Here is a 21,676-nt window from a genome sequence, read left to right on the forward strand (position 1 = left end):
TGTCACATAGAGGAGGGAGAAAGGTTGTTTTCTGCTGCTCCAGAGAAGCGGACACGGAGCAATGGATCCAAACTACAAGAAAGAAGATTCCACCTAAACATCAGGAAGAACTTCCTGACAGTAAGAGCTGTTCGACAGTGGAATTTGCTGCCAAGGAGTGTGGTGGAGTCTCCTACTTTGGAGGTCTTTAAGCAGAGGCTTGACAACCATATGTCAGGAGTGCTCTGATGGTGTTTCCTGCTTGGCAGGGGGTTGGACTCGATGGCCCTTGTGGTCTCTTCCAACTCTATGATTCTATGATTCTATGATTAACATCGTAAGATTAATATACATCAAAGAAACTTGCCCGCTATCTTTGAGGACCCAGGACGCCTGCCTGTCTAAGCAACTGGGCTGTGTACGTGACAAGAGAAATGAGCAGTAGAGGAAATGGTCAGAGATGCAGAGGTGTAGATTGATCAAGAATCATATCAAAATAGTTTAAACCCAGTCAACACAATGCTTTCATTGCTGACACAGATGGCTTACTCTATATCTGTTATAATTCCTCATAGCAATCCCACCTGATCACTACATCTCTGGATATTTGCACTCCTACAAGCTGTTTTGGACGGCAATTCTCATCTGCTCCAGCCAGCGCAGTTGTGCTCAAAAACATCTGGAGGCCAGAGATTTGGGACTCCACAAGTGATTCTGGGAGAGTGAACAGGATTGGGGAAGAGCCCCCCAAAATGGACATAAAACGCTGCTGAAATGTGTACAATGAGTAAGAATGCAACTTTAATCTGGCAAAGAAATGTATACATACGAATACAATTTCTAAAATGCAATGAGATATGATCTCAGCTACCCAGAATGACGCCTAAAGGCAGGTGCATGGGAAAGTGTGGGATAACGCTTGCTCTGATGCGGCAACAGTTTAACTCTCCTCTTGAAAAGAAATCAAAATGATCGCTCATTAAATAGCCAGTGTAGCGGATCTCCCTGCAAACCAATCTGGATGAATGCTCAACAAACAGGGCGGTTTGGAAACGCCCTTAGTTTCGCAAGGATAATAATAATAGTAATAATAATAATAGTAATAATTTATTTCTACCCCGCCCATCTGGCTGGGTTTCCCCAGCCACTCTGGGCAGCTTCCAACAAAGATTAAAAATACAATAAAACACCAGTCATTAAAAACTTCCCTAAACAGGGCTGCCTTCAGATGTATGTCTGTGATCCCTGTAAGGGACAGCTGCATATTCTTGCATTGCGGGGGGTTGGACTAGATGGCATTCAGGGTTCCCTTCCAACACTATAGTTCTATGATCCACGAGAGTGTGGTGCATTGGGGACTCTCTCTTTCTCCCTTAAATTGGGCTGCCTTCGTGTGCTCAAGCTCTAGAGTGCGAGCTTCCAAGTTCCGCAGGATGTTTCCTTGGGCCTGGCTGCATGAGAATTTTTTTCTTTTTAAAATAAAATTTTTATTAGGGTTTTCAAAAAGATTTTTGACAAACACAAAAACAGACAGACACAACACACACATAACAGATATAATTTTAAAACCTTAATTTCTTAACCACTTTCCCGGACTTCCCCCACCTCCCCTTCTTGCATCCCTATTCCAATAATTAACTCAGCAAGTTCTTATCCCCAAATTATCCCTTAATAACATTTTACTTAAATCATCTTAATTAACCAAATTTAAACTTCTAAACCTCATTTTAAAACATGACATTCACCCCTTTTTCTAAGGGTGCATGAGAAACCTCTGAGCCGAAGGCTTCGCCCGGCCCCAGCATCACCCTTTGCCTCCTGGCGAGGTGTGTTCTCCCCACGCTTTTTAGCGTTCTGGGTCCCACCGCCCAACAGAGAACATCTCTCCCCTTCCTGGCCTGCCGATTTCCAGCCCCCCCCAATAAACACTTCACAGTCCTTATCGCATGAATAATTAATCGTGGTAATTATCTCTGCTACAAACGATGCAATTTAAACATGCTTTGTCTGATAATTGATGATCGGCCTTCCTTCTGTGTTGCGATTGATGGGTTGCAGTTGGGAAGAGAGGGAGAAGAGAAGAGCGTCGTCGTCCCCCGCCATATCCCAACACGCGCATGTTTTCCAGGAGACCTTGGGGAGGAGGAAGTCGGGAGCAAATTGTAAAACCCAGATTCCACACACCCAGCCTGCAAAGCACCCTGTTAAAGGTGGTTTGCCCTAAGGCAAGGTAAAGGTAAAGGGACCCCTGACCATTAGGTCCAGTTGTGGCCGACTCTGGGGTTGTGGCGCTCATCTCGCTTTATTGGCCGAGGGAGCTGGCGTTCAGCTTCCGGGTCATGTGGCCAGCATGACTAAGCCGCTTCTGGTGAACTAGAGCAGTGCACGAAAACGCCATTTACCTTCCTGCCGGAGCGGTACCTATTTATCTACTTGCACTGGTGTGCTTTCGAACTGCTAGGTTGGCAAGAGCAGGGACCAAGCAACGGGAGCTCACCCTGTCGCGGGGATTCGAACCACTGACCTTCTGGTCGGCAAGTCCTAGGCTCTATGGTTTAATCCACAGCGCCACCTGTGCCACCCGTGTCCCTATTTGTACCCTCAAAAACATCTGCCTGCCATTGCCGGGACTCCCACTGTTGTTCCAGGTGCCACGCTGCTTGATGAGTGACCTCGCAGCAGAAAGCAATTTTTTATTTTTGCATTGTCCCAGGTTTTTTGGGGGGTGGCAAGCTGATTCCACCCAGCGTCATTTACGCATTTGTTTAAAGCGTTTTTTGTTCGACCCTTCGGCCAAAAAGGACCCCGCACCTCCCACAGCTTGCAGTCTGAAAATACGTGGCACGAAAGGAAAAAGCGAGGAGGAGGGAGGAGGGGAGAAAGCGAGCTTGGCTTTTCGAGTTTCAAATCTCTTGTAGCAAGCAGCTGAGAAGGGAACTGTGCTCCTGGGGAGCCGACAGCGAAAGGAGCCGGTTTGTGAGCACAGTTGATGGCACGACCCTGCTTCCCTTCTCGAGAGTTGGGACAGAGACGAAAGGTTGCAACCAAGTCTTCGCTCCCCCCCCCCTCTAGCCTCTTGTGAAGGAATCATCCATAAAAGCAGAAGAAGAACTGCAGATTCGTAAAGTGAATCGTAAAACGACCATGGCCATTTCTCCTGAGAGGCAAGCCCCGTTTCCTGCGCACGAAAGTCGCTCAACGCTCAACATAACACCCCGCAAGCTTTCCCTCTTCTTTTTAAGCTTTCTTATTTTTCATTTTCACCTTGACAACAAGGCAAGAATGTGAAAGCAGGGGGCTGACGGCGGGATTTGAATATCAGCAGAGGGGAACGTGCTCCGGCCCCGACCAATCAATAGCGCCAATTTCACTCCGCGCAGTGCCGAACGAGACCTCTTTTGCCTTTCAACTTTCCATTTCCCCTTAAGCAATTAGAGCTGGATGAAGGGGTAAGGGGAGGTAAGGGACCAGCCCCCCCCCCCCCCAGCGGAGAGCCCTGTTGTTAGGAGGTGTCAGTCGGCTGGCGCCGGGCCCAGGAACGGCAGTTTGTGCAGCGTGAGTGACAGCTGCCTCGTTCCATCAGCACATCTCCCTTTCGGAGGAGGAGAAAGAGGATGCTGGCAACCGATTCCTCTTATTTCCAAGGATTCCAGCTATGCAGGAAGGGAAACTGAGGCAGAGACGGGGGAGGGCGCCTCGAGCGAAGAAGACCCTAGGGGAAAACTGGCTTGAGTGACACCTGCCTCCCAGAGTTGGCATCTGAACCCCGCTTTGCCACAAACCCAACTCTGGTGCTGGAATTTCGGCGGCCGCGTTCCAGCCCCCAGAATCCTTTGCTCTTACCCGCCAGGAACCAAACTCTTCAGAGAAGAGTTTTGAACAGAGGCCAAGAGCTTGCAGCGCCGTTCGGACTTCATCCTGGCTGCAAAACGGTGTGGGCCGCTTTTCTCTGGAAAATATACCATGGAGGCAACTGGGTCAGAATTAGGCCTTATCTGCCCCCGTGCAGAGAAGGGTGGCAGAACGAATGCCTATGTGTATGGAGCGTATTCCTATTTTGGTCCTGGGAAGATCTTGAGAGACCCTGCAAGCCAAAACACACCTCCTGGTTGTCTGGAATTCAGGATTTCTTTTCAGTGTACACGGAATAATTATGGGGAAGCCGTTGTAAATAACGAATCTTGAGTCTGGTTCATCCCCACCCATTCCTTCTTTCTTTGGGTGGCTTCCTGTGCTTTCCTCCCCCCCCTCCCCGCAATCTGGTTGGGGTGTGCCTGAGAACAGCTGCGGGGTGGGGGGGCACGGGGAGAGACAAGACGACTGCTCCGCTTTTCAAGCTGATTTTTGCTCCCCGAGGCCCCCACTTACAAACTGGGCACTTTCAACCTGTTCTCTGGCAAAGATTCCAGACTGGAGCAAACCCCGGGCAAGGAGAAGGCAGCCTTTGATATAGCGTTAAATTGTGATGGAGAAGACCTTGCCGGAGGCCGTAGGAGAAAGGCAGAGGGGACTGGCGGGGGGCGGGTGAGAGGAAAAGAAGACAGGTACTGTGTGTGTGTGTGTGTGTGTGTGTGTGTGTGTGTGTAGAGGGAAGGTGACTCTTGCATCCCACTCTAAATTTCATCAGGACTCTACTGGGCAGCTCCTTCTCATACTGGGTCTGGAATGGAGTCGGTATTCGTCTGGGTCTCGTGCGTCCCCGAATTCTTCTCCCCTCTTCAAACAGGAGTTTCGAATGCACTGGAGACGCCTCTCCGTCATCTCTGTGCCCCCCTCGAATCCCACCCACTCTTCCCCCCCAAATTCATGCCTTTCTCAGCCTTTACATTTAGAAACCAACCAACCAACGCCACAGCTTTAAGGCTGAGCCTCGCCAACGTGGTCCTTCAGCTCCTTGGGGCCGGCCCAACCATTAGGTAGTGGGAGGCGGCCGCTTCAGGCAGCAGTTGCTTGGTTGAAGGCGTTGGAGGGAACAGAGTTGTGTGCGGCGCAAGGTTCTTCCTGCATCTCTTAAGCTACCCTGCTGCCCTCAGGTGCAGAAGAGGACGCTTGGCAGAGTTGAAGTAAGAGGCATCTCCCAGCCCGGTCGGATTCTGCACACAGAAGAGGGAGTGTGTGTGTGATCTGGGCATTTGCCTCTGGCAGCAGAACGTCTTGGGCCAGCCTTGGCCCAGCCCTTTGCTCTCTGGCCCTCAACCCATCAGCTCAGCAAGACGATGCAAGCAGGATGTGATGGTCGGACGCATCGCCTGTTTTTCCCTCCCTTGGCAATCTAATCTGTGGCCGTCTTCCTGCTGTGGAGATGCATCCTTAAGAACATAAGAAGAAGAAGAAGAAGAGTTTGGATTTGATATCCCGCCTTTCACTCCCTTTAAGGAGTCTCAAAGCGGCTAACATTCTCCTTTCCCTTCCTCCCCCACAACAAACACTCTGTGAGGTGAGTGGGGCTGAGAGACTTCAGAGAAGTGTGACTGGCCCAAGGTCACCCAGCAGCTGCAGGTGGAGGAGCGGAGACGCGAACCCGGTTCCCCAGATTACGAGTCTACCGCTCTTAACCACTACACCACACTGGCTCTCGTGTAGGGCAGGCCAACGAGTCCAGCACCCTGTTCTCGCACTGGCCAACCAGATGCCTCTGGGAAACCCTTCAAGCAGGATTCGAACACAAGCCCTCTTCCCTTCTGCATTCAGAAGCATTGCCGCCTTCAACCATGGAAGCACTGAGGACCTTCTGGCGGTACCCTCCCTGCGAGAAGTGAGGTTACAGGGAACCAGGCAGAGGGCCTTCTCGGTGGTGGCACCCACCCTGTAGAACGCCCTCCCTTCAGATGTGAAGGAAATAAGCAGCTATCTTCTCTTTAAAAGACATCTGAAGGCAGCCCTGTTTAGGGAAGTTTTTAATATTTAATGCTGTATTGTTTTAAACACTTGATTGGAAGCTGCCCAGAGTGTCTGGGGAAACTCAGCCAGATGGGCTGGGTATAAATAAATTATTATTATTATTATTATTATTATTATTATTATTATTATTATTAGCAGAGCGCCCCAGTTGTGGCTAGTAGCCATTGGGGAAGACGGTGCCAGGTGCTGTACAGAATTGAGCAGCCAGACCAGAGGTGTGTTGCTAACAAGCCCCGGCTCTTTAGAGGTCTTTGACCCTGCAGGAGGGGGCAGCAAATATATTTCCTTTCCTCCGGCCTGCTTTCCGTGTCCCCCCACCTTACCCGCCGCCGCCCCCTCCTTCTTCCTCCGCCTTCCTCTCCTCTTTCAGTCAAATTGCCCTTTGCTGGTGCATCTTTAATGAGGAGCAGCTCTTTTTGAATGCACCTGACCCTGCCGATACCTCGGCATTATTATTTATTGATCCCTTTCTCCTGTCCGCTCCCCCTCCCAATTCATTACGATGTGGGAAACGTTAACCCGAAGTGCTGACCTTTAGTATTCAAATCAGGCAGTGTGGTTCCCTGGCTGCCTGCATGCTGATGAGGTGCTGTTGGGTCGGCAGGCAGGGTGGCTCGGAGGTCACGGAGGTGGGGGCCTACCTTTTTATTTTATTTTATTCCTGGGGAGAGGGTGGCGGCTAACAGAGAGGGCTGGGTTGTGTGCTCCTAGCTGCTTCTGCAGGGGGGGGGGGCTTTTGGGCAGCAGCCGAACGCAGCTGCCGCTTCTCGATGTTTGCGCAGGGCAGGCCCCTTCTGCATGCAGATGTGCCGGCACACCCAGATTCCCCCAAAATCTAGGGCGCAGCCATAAAACAAGGGACATCGCACCGGGCAAGAAGGCTGCAGCTTGATTGCCACGTGCATTGAAGAATAATAATAATAATAATAATTTTTATTTATGGTATATCCTGCCCTCCCCAGCCAAAGCCGGGCTCAGAGCGGCTAGCAACAATAAAAGTAATACAGTTCACATAAAATCACAATCAATTAATTAAAATACATTCTAAAATCAATTCAGAATCAAATTAATGGCAACCATTGGGCTAGAGTTCTGTGAGGATTACCAAAGGAGGGGGTCAGACTGTGCCTTGGCCAAAGGCCTGGTGGAACAGCTCTGTCTTGCAGGCCCTGCAGAAAGATGTCAAGTCCCGCAGGGCCCTAGTCTCTTGTGACAGCGCGTTTCACCAGATCGGGGCCACAGCCGAAAAAGCCCTGGCTCTGGTTGAGGCCAGCCTAACCTCTCTGTGGCCTGGGACCTCCGAGATGTTTTTGTTTGAAGACTGTAAGGTCCTCCGTGGGACATACAAGGAGAGGTGGTCGTGTAGGTACGAGGGTCCTAGGCCGTAGAGGGCTTTAAAGGTTAAAACCAGCACCTTAAACCTGATCCTGTACTCCACTGGGAGCCAGTGCAGCTGGTATAGCACTGGGTGAATGTGATCCTGCGGCGAGGACCCCGTAAGGAGTCTCAGCGCGGCATTCTGCACCCGCTGGAGTTTCTGGGTCAGTCTCAAGGGCTGCCCCACGTAGCGTGAGTTACAATGCCTGGAGATTGACCCCCCCAAAAAAACAGTGGATCCTTTTTTAAAGGTGGAAAAGTATCTCATTGGCATGCAAAATGTCTAATCGCCAGTGGCACCACTGGCAGGCTAAATGATCAGGTAGCGGCAGGTGATGGGAGGAACCTCTTTTCTCTGAGAGCCTGGAAGAGCAGCTGCCACAGCTCTGGTCTAGACGGGCCATTGGTCTCATATTGGAGGCAGCGACTTCACAGTGCAACCGAGAGCAGTTACAGGTAGGTAGCCGTGTTGGTCTGCCGTAGTCAAAGCAAAACAAAATAAATAATCCCGAAAGATGCTGCTCCTGTTCCTGACACAGCCAGGCGTTCCTTGTCTTCCAGGTGGAGCTGACGGGGAGCAGCATCTTCGATTACGTCCACCCTGGAGACCACCCTGAGGTCGCTGAGCAGCTGGGCCTGAAGCCTCCCTCGGAGACGTCTCACTCGACGCGACAGAAAGCGCCCACCCTGGCCACTGCCACCTCCTCTTCTGGGCTGACGGAGACCTCTGAATCTGGTATGCCTTCTGGGTAGCAGCAAGAGGGGAGAGGGCTCCTGGGCTCGGATCCTGCTTACGGGTTTCCCATAACGGGCGTCTGCTTGGCCACTGCAAGAACAGGATGCTGGACTCAACGGGCTACCGGCCCGACCCAGCAGGTTATTCTTACTTTCCTGCGTGCCCATGCTTCAAGCACACCGGGAAATGGGTGTATTGCAAGCATGGAAGCTGTGTGTGGTTGCTCAGGTCATGGGGAACAGGCACTTGGCACATGCTTAGAGGTACCCTCTCACCTCCAGGGCTAGAACAAAGCCATCTGTTTCAAGGGGGAGACCACACATGGCTCCAAGGAACAGCAACAGGGAATTTCGTTTTGACGTTTCTGGCTCTCATCAGAGGTTTCTTGGCTGAGAGCCATGATGACTGAAGCCCGTTTAATGTCCAGTGTAAGAGGTAAAGGGACCCATGACCATTTGGTCCAGTCATGACCGACTCTGGGGTTGCGGCGCTCATCTCGCTTTACTGGCCGAGGGAGCCGACGTACAGCTTCCGGGTCATGTGGCCAGCATGACTAAGCCGCTTCTGATGAACCAGAGCAGCGCACGGAAACGCCATTTACCTTCCCGCCAGAGTGGTACCTATTTATCTACTTGCACTTTGACGTACTTTTGAACTGCTAGGTTGGCAGGAGCAGGGACCGAGCAACGGGAGCTCACCCCGTCGCGGGGATTCGAACCGCCGACCTTCTGATCGGCAAGTCCTAGGCTCTGTGGTTTAACCCACAGTGCCACCCGCATCCCAGTGCAATGTCCAGTGTAGACTAGCCTTTATAAATTAATTAAAACTTGGTCCCGAACCAGCCTACCCCCACCAGATTTTCTCTATTTGTCAGCTTTCGCAGCCCATCACCCAGTCTCCTCCTCTTCCATAATACTGGCTATATAGTATTTCACCTTCATTAGCTCAGCAATCTTTACAACACCCTGGCGAGGTAGACCACCCCTGCAGTCTTGACATTGCAGATTGGGCGCTGAGGCTAAGAACATGCCTATGACCAGGGCTGTCTTAAGCATATGCGGCGCCTGGGTGCAAAGATCCACCCGGTGCACCCCCCCCCCCAGGTTGCACAGGTTGCCAACCCCTCAGCAGCAACAAGGAAGCGGTAGCGGCGGCGGCAGCAGCAGAGCAAGGCCGGGGCCAGGCGCTTGGGTGGTGGATGTGCAAGCAGAGCCCAGCGCAACATCACTCAAGCCCGAGGTGGTGGTGGTGGCGACTGAGCAAAACCGGGTGCCTCGTGTGAGCAGTGTGCGCTGGGTGGGCCTCTCGATGGCCCGCCAATCCCAGGTGTGCAGGAGGGCATAGCTGGCCGGCTACCTCAGTGCCTCGCTCGCCCACAGCAGAAGAGCTGTGGCGCTCCGACAGACTCTGCTCTGCTCGGCAGCGGCTGTCGGCTCTTCCCAATCCCCGGACTCCAAATCTCTGCCCTGGACTGAGAGCCCGGCATCCGGGTGCCCCGCACCCCAGCGCCTATGGGTAAGATGGCCCTGCCTATGACCGAATGAATTTGTGGCCGTGTCAATAGTTGTGTGCTGGTCCCAGGGGGTTACCGTGTGGTGTGGTCCAGTCCGTGTTCGATGGTGTGGTATGGAGGCTGTCCGTCAAGGCTGATGCGGGGTCCAAGGCAAGGAGCCGGATGTAGTCAGGAACTCTGGCAGAAGAGCAGGACAAGACGCCAGCAGGAAGAGGTTACCAACAATGTTGCTCCCGCAACCTGGGACTGGGGCTGGCTACTTTTATCTGCCCCGACGCATAGGGCGGCCCCGGTCCATAGGTGACTTGCCTCTCCTGGCCTGGAGGCGAGCACTCCTCCTGCGGGAACTTAGTTCCTTCTGCCTCTCTGCCCTGAGCCCCTGAAGCTCAGGAGAGGCGGGAGGGTTACCGGACCCAGAGGCAACTTCAGCTTCCCCTGACGGGGCTGAGAGTGGAGCACCTGCAGGCAATGGGTCCTCCATTACCTCAGGAGCCAGAGCAGACTCAGCTGGTGCCTGCACCTGAGGATCCAGCACAGGTGAGGACCCTTCAGGCTCACGCCCCAGCCCCGGCTCAGCTGGTTCTGGAGGCAGGGACTCCTTTGCAGGCTGGGATTCCTCAGGTTCAGCCTCTGAATCTGATTCACAGGTTGAACCTGGAGTATTCCAGCTCAGGCTCCTGGGCTCAAACGTCATCGCATGCAGTTGTGTGGGTTTGCGGCCCCAGTGGGTTTTCTCCCGAGGAAAACTCTCGTGGGAAGCTGGAATCGTGAATCAATCTAGCCTGCGAAGGCAGCCAGGAAGCCTCTTTCAGAGCACTATTTTCTCTTGCAGACAGAGGGGGAGAGACCTGGGTGCATAATTGGAGCACAGTGACCCCCGTCTACTCCCTTCCCCCGTGGACGCCTCCAGCTCTAACCACTGGCCAGCATTTCCCTCCCCAGGGAGTTGGTAGAAAATAAATCTTTTGAATAGCCGACACGATTAATTTTTAAAGCTACGTGTCTATTTATCTTGTACCAGTTTATTTTTGACGGCAAACAGAAACGCAGGCACAGAATTTTCTTACAGGCCTCTGCTCTTCCAAACAGTGGAGCTCACTCCTTTCCCCCAGAGCTGGAAGAGAATCCATGCAAGGGTCATAGCTCAGTGCTAGAGCACCTGCGATTTGTTCAGAAGGCCATAGGTTCAAACCCCGGTGTCTCTAGGTAGGGCCGGCAGAGATTCCTGCCTGAAACCCTGGAGAGGTTCTGCCGGTCAGTGTTAGACCAAGGGCTGCCAATTCCATGCCCTCCAGATGTGCTGGACTATAATTCCTAGCATCCCCGGCTATGGGTCATGCTGGCAGCGACTGATGGGAGTTGTAGTTCAAAACACTTGGAGAGTGTCGGGTTGGGGGAAAGCCAGAGCAGACAACACCGACCTGGGTGGACAAATGACTCTGGCGCAATTCACGCTGTAAATTTAAAATGCTGGGATTCAGCTCTAAGCAGACATGGCTTTCGCCAAAGAAACCTCAGAACTGTTGCCTCTTAAGGCTTAACCCTGTTCCCCCTCCTACAGTTCCCAGATTGTCTTACAATCAATCCCTCCTCCCAGGGAACTCTGGGAATTGTAGTTCTGGGAGAGGAGCAGGGGGGTCTCCTAACAATTCTCAGTGCCCTGAACAAACTACAGCTCCCAGGATTCTCTGGGGGAAGCCGTGACTGCTCAAAGGGGAATTGTAGAGTCACAAATTTGTAGAGGGACCACTAGGATCATCTTTTGCCCAACATGGGGCTCGAACCCACAAGATGAAGAGTCTCACGCTCATGCTTGGACTACTGCAATGCGCTCTACGTAGGGCTACCTTTGAAGGTGACCCGGAAACTACAACTAATCCAGAATGCGGCAGCTAGACTGGTGACTGGAAACGGCCGCTGAGACCACATAACACTGCCGAGACCATATAACACCTTGAAAGACCTACACTGGCTCCCAGTACATTTCCAAGCACAATTCAAAGTGTTGGTGCTGACCTTTAAAGCCCTAAACGGCCTCAGCTCAGTATACCGGAAGGAGCGTCTCCACCCCCATCGTTCAGCCCGGACACTGAGGTCCAGCGCCGAGGGCCTTCTGGTGGTTCCCTTGCTGCGAGAAGCCAAATTACAGGGAACCAGGCAGAGGACCTTCTCGGTAGTGGCGCCCGCCCTGTGGAACGCCCTCCCACCAGATGTCAAAGAGAAAAACAACTACCAGACTTTTAGAAGACATCTGAAGGCAGCCCTGTTTAGGGAAGCTTTTAATGTTTAACAGGTTATTGTATTTTAGTGTTTTGTTGGAAGCCGCCCAGAGTGGCTGGGGAAACCCAGCCAGATGGGCGGGGTATAAATAATAAATTATTATTATTATTATTATTATTATTATTATTATTATTATTATACCAACTGAGCTATCACAGTGCTTTAAAAGTATGGTATGGATGCGGCCTCGGTACAAGGCATCTTTCTCTGTTTTTCCTGTGCTGCTTTGATCCTGTTTCGCTCTTGCTTGGCTGCAAGCGGCATTGGGCCGATGGGACGTTGCTGCCCGGGATCAGGTGCCAAGTCTCCAGTAGCTCTTCCCTGCTGCTTCTCTGCAAGGTGACCTGGCGGGTCAGAGGCTGCCGCCGGGTGCCCGGTTTGCCCTCTGACCCCACCTACTTGCACACCCGCGAAGGACAGCAAGGGAGAGAGAGAGAGGAGCAAAGCAGTATCTCTAGTCTCCTTCCTGGTCGTTTGGCATCCGCCTGCTCGGCTTTTATCCAGGGAACTTGTGAAAGATTTATACCGAGCTGGAAAGTAAAAGAGAATACGAGATCAGCGTTCTGCCCCTGAGTGTGTTCTCATAAGAATGTGGGGGGAGGAAAGGAGGGGTCTGTCTCATCCAGCAGTCTTGTTCTCAATATGGCCTGGCTAGCTAGATTCCTCTAGGACAGCTTTCACCCCAACCCAACCCCCTTCCAGCTGTTTTGGACTACAGTTCCCATGTGGCTGTGTAACTCTGGGAGCTGCTGGGAATTGTCCAAAACAGCCGAAAGGGCTGACGCTTTTATAAACGTGAGAAGCAGGGATCCCCACAACCGAGAGAAGGAAAACGAAAGGAGTTCAGGTTGCTCAGATAAAACATTTATTCTAGACCTGATGTCCTTTGTAGGGCGTTGGAGCTGCAGAATGCTAAAATTTAATATATACTTGGTCAAGGTTCTCTCCCCCCCCCCAATTAAAAAGCTAAGCCAGGAACCAGCTCCTCATGTAGCAGGCAGTTCCATAGGTTAAATTGTGCTTTGATGGGAGTAGATGGGAGTTGTGGTCCAAAACAGGTTGATGAAGCCTGATCTGTGAGTCCTGATTGCAGCCTCCTGTGGTTGCTTGTTTCGTTACAGTTGGGTTAGGTTAGGGTTTCTTTGTTTATTTCACTACATTTGTATCCGACCTTCTTCCTCCAAGGAACTCAAGGTGACATATATAATCCCCCCCCCCATTTAATTCCCACAACAACCCGCTGAGGTAGGCTGAGTGGAGAGGTAGTGACTAGCTGAGCTTCGTGGCTGTGCAATCCGGATTTTGGTTTTTATGACCTTCAGTAGTTCATTGTAGACAGCATCTTAAAAAGCAGAGACCTCACCTTGCCAACAAAGGTCCGTATAGTTAAAGCCATGGTTTTCCCAGTAGTGATGTATGGAAGTGAGAGCTGGACCATAAAGAAGGCTGATCATCGAAGAATTGATGCTTTTGAATTATGGTGCTGGAGGAGACTCTTGAGAGTCCCATGGACTGCAAGAAGATAAAACCGATCCATTCTTAAGGAAGTCAGGCCTGGGTGCTCACTGGAAGGACAGATCCTGAAGCTGAGGCTCCAAGACTTTGGCCACCTCATGAGAAGAGAAGACTCCCTGGAAAAGACCCTGATGCTGGGAAAGATGGAGGGCACAAGGAGAAGGGGACGACAGAGGGCGAGATGGTGGGACAGTGTCCTCGAAGCTACCAGGATGAGTTTGACTAAACTGTGGGAGGCAGTGGAAGACAGGAGTGCCTGGCGTGCTCTGGTCCATGGGGTCACGAAGAGTCAGACATGACTAAACAACTAAACAACAACAATCTGATGTAGCTCTTGGCCACATCATTGTTCTTCCCACAAACTCCAGAGCATCTGTGAAGGAGTTAAGTCGAGCTGGTCTCAACACAGATTCTTCTTGCATCCCTTCTTTGCACCCCTACTCTCTGCTTTCGGCCTTCAACCAGTTTCTGAGTCATATAAGGATCTCTTTCTTACCCAACAACTGTCATTCGCTCAAGAGCCTTTGATGAGCTTTTGGGATGTTCAGCTATATAAGATTGTTTCTAGCTAAGTCCTGCTCAAAGTAGACCCGTGGAATTAATCTAGGTTGGTCATGCCCATTAATTTCAGTGGATCTGAGTATGACTAGCATCTGATCCAACCTCTCATGTCTATCAGATCACCCCTGGCCACGTGATTTTTGAGACACACAAACAATTACAAAAGGCTAGAGTGAGGCAGGACCGCCCATTGCAGAAACCGTGCTGATTCTTCCTCAGCATGGCTTGTTCTTCCATTTACTTAAAAATACTAGCTTTAATAATGGTCCCTGCAAATTTACGTAGGAGAAAAAAAATAAGGTAGTGAGTCTGTAATAGCAAATGCCCACCACATTCCTTAATGCTTAGGTTACCTTCCACCAGTGGTGTAGCGTGGGTTGTCAGCACCCGGGGCAAGGCAAGTAATTTGCGCCCCCTAACCCGTGGATTTGCGCCCCCTAACCCTAACCCCCAGACGTTGCGCCCGGTGCGGCCGGCCCCCCCTGCACCCCCCACGCTACGCCACTGCCTTCCACTCCTCTGGGAAGAAGGAATCTGATTTTTAACGCTGAATATTTATGTTAAAAGATCAGCAGTTTTGCATTTGAGTTCTTTAAGGACTCTTGGGTGAATGCCATCTGGCTCTGACTTCTTGTTAGTTTGTGATTTGTCAATTAGCTCTTAAAGTTCACTCTTTGTCACCTCTATTTGACATAGCTCTGCAAACGCTTCTCTTCACCCCCCCCCGCGTGAAAACAGTAGCCCAGATATGGACATCTTCCACGGGGAAGGCCAACACACAAATACAATGCGCCGTTCTTCTTCAAAACTCTTCATTCTATGGAAAGTCATCTAAAGATCTTCTGGCTCCCTGGTTTCCTGTTCCTAATGTGTCCAAACTTGGCAAAAAACGTCTGCTTCTTAAAAGGAAGTCCGCTCACCATTTACGGGGGTGTCCTTGACACAGCTGTTTAACCACGCTGGCATCCTCCTGGACATTTTCGCAGGGTTATTGTATAGGTAAAAGGTAAAGGGACCCCTGACCGTTAGGTCCAGTCATGGACGACTCTGGGGTTGCGGTACTCATCTTGCTCTATAGGCTGAGGGAGCTGGCATACAGCTTCCGGGTCATGTGGCCAGCATGACTAAGCCGCTTCTGGCGAACCAGAGCAGCGCACGGAAACGCCATTTACCTTCCCTCCGGAGCGGTACCTATTTATCTACTTGCACTGGTGTGCTTTTGAACTGCTAGGTTGGCAGGAGCAGGGACCGAGCAACGGGAGCTCACCCCGTTGCGGGGATTCGAACCGCCGACCTTCTGATCGGCAAGTCCTAGGCTCTGTGGTTTAACCCACAGCGCCACCCGCGTCCCTCTACTGTATAGGTACGAATCCTGCTTGCTGGTTGGCCATTGTGAGGACAGAATGCTGGACTGTGGGTCATTGGCTTGGTCCAACCAGGCTCTGCTTATGTTCTTGGAACAGCTCCTAATATTGAAGGTGTGACACCTGCTTGTCTCTGTATCTTAGATCCAGCCAGCTCCCATCCTGCTGAGGGCGACGTTTTGGACCGCTCCTTTTTCATCCGTCTGAAATCCACCCTGACCAAGAGAGGGCTTCACGTGAAAACCTCCGGCTACAAGGTAAAATGACGCCCGCTCCGGCTGTGGGTCTTGCTTCCTCTTTATTTATTTATTTATTTATTAAAGATTCTATTGATTTACAAAAGTGTGTGCAATGTCTCTCTCGTATTCCCCCCCCCATGTAACATTTTTACAAATCAGCTTCATTTGTTGAGACATTAGGAAGAAAAGGGGGAAAGAGGGGTAGAGGATGGGTGGCGATGTTTCTATTTTACTTACTATATGTGGGGTTTGGTGTCAGCGTTGCTTGTGCCGGTTCTCTGCTGTTCGCTTGTGTTCCTTTGGGGGTGAGAGAGGTTGGGGTTGGCCTAAGGTGTGGTTGTTCATTTGTGGTTGTGGTGCTCTTTGTTTTCATGTGTGAGTGGGGTGGGTGGGTGTTTTGGATCAGGTTAGCCATATTGATTTGTATGCTGTTGGTGGATTTTTGTCGTCTCGTTGGGCTGTGTACGTGATAAATGGGAGCCATACCGGGGTGAAGGTTTCTTTTCTTTTTTTAATGATATTTATTGAAACAAAAGAATTTTTTTTAAAAAATACACACAAAAAAAGACAAAGTTACAAAAAAGAAAAAAAAAAGAAAATCATGAGAAAAAAGAAGAAAAAATAAAACCATCCTTATCAAATTCTCCAAATTCCATTACCTTCTTTCCATGACCACCTCCTCCTCCCATCTCTTGTATCTTGATTAATAATTATCGCAGCAAATCCTTTCCATAACTCATAATATTTTATCATTACGTTACCTTACTCTGTTCTCATTTTATCTTATAAAAACGACCTTAGAGCTTAAAACTTAAATCTTTTTTACCAACTTCTCATAACCATTACCTTTTTGCCTAACATTTTTACAAGAGCCAAGTGATTTCATTTCAACATTTTCCCAACATTCATAAAACATTTCTATTAATAATAATACAAAAAAGTACAATAAAATAAAAACAATCCAATCTTCTTCCAGCGTCCCCTCCCCCCGGTCCCGGGGTTGTCAGTCTTTTCCGGGGTGAAGGTTTCTTCTTCTATTTGTCCCTGTGTCAGTTTCAGTTTATTGGTTAATTTTTCTAGTAGGGCTGTTTCCCATACTATTTGGTACCATTGGTCCATGCTTACTCCTGACAGGTCTCTCCAGTGTCTGGCTATGTGGGGAGGCACTGTCGACAGCCTGTCTTGTGGCGGTGGAGGGTGGGGTGGGGTGGAGTGGAAGTGCAGAATTTCCCTTTTTTCCCTCCCACAATAATATTTATTGAATTTCATGCAAACACAACACATACTATACATTCAATAAGACAAAAATAAGAAAAATAAAAAATAAAACAAATATAACAAATAATAACCAAGGATACAGCCACCAACACATATACAATAAGTTAATTAATTAGTCAAACTTCCAGCTTCATAAACATATTACTTGACTTCCTCTAATCTCTTCCATCTGAATTTCCTTATAATTGAGTGTAGTAGTTTTCCAGTTCATTATTCAAAAAACAATATTCCAATTATAATAAAAATTCTTAACTTTTCTTAACATTATATTTCTCATTTATTTGTTTAATTCTAATTTAATCCTAGGCCTATTTGGTACTTTCAAGTAGTTACTAATCTTTCATATTACAATATTTCTTCAAAGAATCTTTAAATTTCTTCCAGTCATCTTGAGGAAGTGCAGAATTCCCAATGTGCATCTGAAAACAGCAGCAAAGAATCAAGTCGCTAGTCCTTAAGACGTGGCCTTGTATAGGCAAGCTCAAAAGTCGTGTTCCTAGAAATCAGGCCTGGGGCTTTCAGGTTTGCCTCCTGCCGCACAGCTAACAGGAGCAGAGTAATGCACGCAGAATAAAATCCTGCAAGATGCAAGGAGCGGTGCAGATGTGTGTTCTTTGTAGGTTGGAGAATTCTGCTTTTCTTGATGCAGAATGTGGTTCGCCTTTGCACAAAAACGTATAACGTTTTTCCCATTTGCAAAAAAAAACCTACCGTATTTCTCGCACCATAGGGCGCACCGGACAATAGGACGCACTTTGTTTTAGAGGGGGGAGAACAAGAAATTTTTTTTCTTTTTTTAAAAAAAAGATATTTATTAAGTTTTCACAAATTATAAAATCACACACAATACAAACAAACACACACACACAAAAAGAAACAAATATAATTTCAAATCCTTATTCTCTTAAAACTTACTTCACCGACCTCCTCATACCTCCCCTTTCTGCATTCCAATTTCACAAGAAAAAAAATTTCTTCCCCTCTCTGCCCAGCGCCCCTTCAGCAAAGCGGCAGGAGGCGCTGCGCAGAGAGGGGGAGAACTTTCCCCCTCTTGTTTTCCTGCTCTAAAACAATGTGCCATTTAAGGTGCGTTCAGGCGGCTACCTTGGAAGCCTGGAGAGCGAGAGGAGTCGGTGTGCACTGACCCCTCTCGCTCTCCAGGCTTCAGGTTCCTTTCGACCTGCTCTTTGGGGCTGGCGGGGGAAGCCCACCACCAGCCCCAAAGAGCAGGTCAGGGAGCAGCGGAAAGGCGCAGCGGAGAGGCTCCTGCCATAGCCACGCGTCACCTCTCCAGCCGGGAGAGGGTTGCGGGGCTATGGCGTCTTCGCTCCATAGGACACACACACATTTCCCCATCATTTTTGAAGGGGAAAAAGTGCGTCCTATAGAGCGAAAAATACGGTAGTTGTGCAGAATACATAAGCCACCACTTAGAGCCAAAGAGGTGGTTGTGGCTGGACCAGGATTTAAATGAAACAAAATGAGGTAGGATTCCTGCTGCTGGCATGTGGCGGTAGAATCGTAGAGTTGGGAGGGACCATGAAGATCATCTAGTGCAACCCCCTGCAATGCAGGGATCACCCAAAGTGGGATTTGAACCCACAACCCTGAAATGAAGAGTCATGCCGGATCAGACCAAAGGTCCATTTACTCCAGTGTCCCACGTTTTCCCACAACGACCAGCCAGAAGCTCTCAAGCAGGGCATGAAGGCAGCAGCCCTTCCTCCCTTTCATCCCCAAGTACCTGGGATTCAGAGGTAGACTCCTTCTGAATCTGGAGGTTTCATCTCGCCATCACTGTTAGTCGCTGTTCGATAGACCTGTCCATGGTGAATGGGCTTAATCTGCTTTCAAAGCCACCCGAGTCGCTGGCCAGCACAGTGCCTTGTGGCACTGAGTTCCACAAGCAGAACTTTCACACTTTTGTGAAGAAGTGTTCTTTCGCATTCAGTGAATCTAATATGCTGAGATTCACTGAGCAATTCCACGCTCTAATATTACGGAAGGGAGGGAAAACGAGGCTTTCTCCATGCCCATTGTACGGTTACAGCCAACAAAGTTCTGCTCAGAGAGTAGACTCACTAAAATGGGTCTACTCATAACTCAAGCTAGTTATGTTCATTGGGTCTACTCTCCCTAATGTTGGATGCAACCCATAATTTTCATGACTTCCCATCCAAGTTGCCCCCCAGCTCCTAAACTGAAACACTTGATCCTTTCCTTGCAAAATTCCCCCAATAGCTCCATGGAGGAGTCCCTCCTTTTCTGAAACCCATTTTGGGGGTGGAATGCGGGCAGGAGCCAGCAGCCTTCTGGTAAGATTAATGTTTTTAAGGGAGATGGGGATGCTTTAAATTGTTGTCTAATTAAGCGTGCAGTGGTACCTTGGTTAAAGAACAGCTTAGTTTATGAACAACTTGGATTAAGAACGCTGCAAAAGTAGGTGTTTTGGTTTGTGAACTTTGCCTTGGAATAAGGACATGTTTCGCTTCCTGTTGAGTTTGTTCCATTTGTAAATTGAGTCCCCCGCTGCTATGGGAAAGCACACCTTGGTTTAAGAATGCCTTGGTTTAAGAATGGACTTCCAGAACGGATTAAGTTTGTAAACCAAGGTACCACTATATTTTAATTAGTTTGTATTCATTAGTATTAATGGATTTAAGTATTTTTATTAAGTGTTTTTTATATTGTAATTTTATGTTGATTCCCCAAATTTTATTCCGATTATCCCAATTATTTCCAGATTAATACTTTGTTTAAATGACTTCCTATGCGCCATTCTTGATGATGATGATGATGATGATATGATGATGATGATGATGAGGTTCTCCTGTCTGTGCCCCCTCCCTCAAACCCGCTCCTCCCGCTCTCCCTCGCCCCCTGCAGGTGATCCACGTCACGGGCCGCCTCCGCCCCCGGCTGCCCTCCTTCTCCCACGCCCACTCCCTGCTGGGCCGCGTGATGGGGCTGGTGGCGCTGGCCCACACCCTGCCCCCTTCCACGCTCAGCGAGGTGCGCATCGAGTGCCACATGTTTGTCTTCCGGGTCAACATGGACTTGCAGATCGTGTACTGCGAGAGCAGGTGGGTTGCCAGGGCCCCCTGGGCTGCTTTTTGCCATTCTCTGGGAACGCGGGCATCTGTTGGCAAGAGATGGCTGAAAAAGTCACGGCGCCAGTTGGAAATCGAAGTTACACACACAGCACTTCAAAAGATAGTGGCTTTCTGTTGTCTTTATTTCTTTGCCCGTCTTGGTTTCTGCTATTGCCTCTGGATTTGCTGCTCCTGTCCCCCAGCCCCCCACCCATATTGTATCTGAGCCAAAGTCCAGATAATTGATCCTATATCCTCCCCCTAACTCCTTCCCCCGCCCACGTTCCTTCTGTTGCTTCCCTCCGCCTAGTTTGGATTGTAAGCTCCTTGGGGCAGGGCTCTGTCACACCTCTTTCTTGTAAGGTGCTGTACGCACAGATGGCCCTGTATGAATGAATGCATCTCCTGCTCAGCCCTTCCGTAATTTGCCTTCCTTACTCCTCTTTCTTCCCCTGACACCCCCCACCCCACCCCAGGATCAGCGATTATATGGACTTGACCCCCTCGGAGCTCGTGGGCAAAAGCTGCTACCGGTTCATTCACGGCGAGGATGTGGAGGGAATCCGGCAAAGTCACCTGGACTGTAAGTTGGCTTCGTAATGGTGCTGACGGTGATAGGCTTTTTGTTTTAGAGCATCCTGTGTACGTTCCTGGGTTGTGCCAGAGCTCCCATCTAGTTCAGGGCATGCCCTCCAAGAGCTAGGATTCCTGGCACCCTTAGCAAACTACAGATCCCAGGATTCGGGGCAGGGGAGTCCATGTACTTTAAATACAGGCAGCCTTTGGCAAGTCCACAAGCAGGAACCACCCTCTTTCCCTTTAGATTCCCAGGGACTGGTATTCAGAGGCTTTGGCTGCTTTGGGAAACAGAGTTCTGGGCTAGACTGGCTTTTGGTCTGGTCTCCAGGGCTCCGCTTAGAATCATAGAGTTGGAAGGGACTGCATTTAACCCTCTGTAATGCAGGGATTTTTTGCCCAATGTGGTGCTCGAACCCGCAAACCTCAGATTAAGAGTGTCATGCTCTATCGGCTGAGCTTTTTATGTCATTCTAGAACATGGCTTGGGACACGGGTGGCGCTGTGGGTTAAACCACAGAGCCTAGGGCTTGCCGATCAGAAGGTCGGCAGTTCGAATCCCCATGACGGGGTGAGCTCCCGTTGTTTGGTCCCTGCTCCTGCCAGCCTAGCAGTTCGAAAGCACGTCAAAGTGCAAGTAGATAAATAGGTACCGCTCCGGCGGGAAGGTAAATGACATTTCCGTGCGCTGCTCTGGTTCGCCAGAAGCAGCTTAGTCCTGCTGGCCACATGACTGTATTCCGGCTCCCTCAGCCAATAAAGCGAGATGAGCACTGCAACCCCAGAGTCGGCCACAACTGGACCTAATGGTCAGGGGTCCCTTTACCGTTACTAGAACATGGCTGGGCAGTCTATGGCCCTCCTGGTGTTTGCTGGGATCATTGGAATCATTGATAAAACTTCATTCGCATTAGCCAATGGCCATAGCAACAATAAAACATTACAGTATACGCAGAAAGGGAAATTTGATATAAGAGCACAATTTAAAGTCCTGAATCAGCATTCAGTTAGTGCCCCTTATTCTGACTGCCCCTGCTATGAACCCAGCCACCTTTGCTGTTATCTGCTCATTTTGATCTGATAGAAGAAAGGACATTGTGGCAGTGGTTGAGCGCCCTGGGATGGTTAGTACGAGTGGGGTGGTGATCTCGTTCCTCAGGTCTTTGTAGAGAGCGCAAGACAGGAGGACGTGTGCCGCTGTTTCGGCGCTACCATCTCCATGGGGGCAAAGGCGTTTCTCAGGCAGGATCTTTTGGAATCGACCC

The 21,676-nt window shown here is 49.8% G+C and overlaps 1 protein-coding gene across 5 annotated transcripts in view; it reads left to right on the forward strand.

Moving 5' to 3' along the window:
* NPAS1 (neuronal PAS domain protein 1) overlaps nt 1-21,676 on the forward strand; it is a 114,397-nt gene that overhangs the window by 82,740 nt on the left and 9,981 nt on the right. For all 5 annotated transcript variants that reach the window (XM_082231022.1, XM_082231023.1, XM_082231024.1 and 2 more), the window contains 4 exons: nt 7,819-7,993; nt 15,371-15,483; nt 19,630-19,826; nt 20,312-20,418. In XM_082231022.1, the coding sequence (XP_082087148.1) occupies nt 7,819-7,993; nt 15,371-15,483; nt 19,630-19,826; nt 20,312-20,418 (592 nt within the window). The remainder of the gene's footprint in view (nt 1-7,818; nt 7,994-15,370; nt 15,484-19,629; nt 19,827-20,311; nt 20,419-21,676) is intronic.

Source organism: Podarcis vaucheri (assembly GCF_965113315.1).
Source record: "Podarcis vaucheri genome assembly, chromosome: 7".
Taxonomy (NCBI): domain Eukaryota; kingdom Metazoa; phylum Chordata; class Lepidosauria; order Squamata; family Lacertidae; genus Podarcis; species Podarcis vaucheri.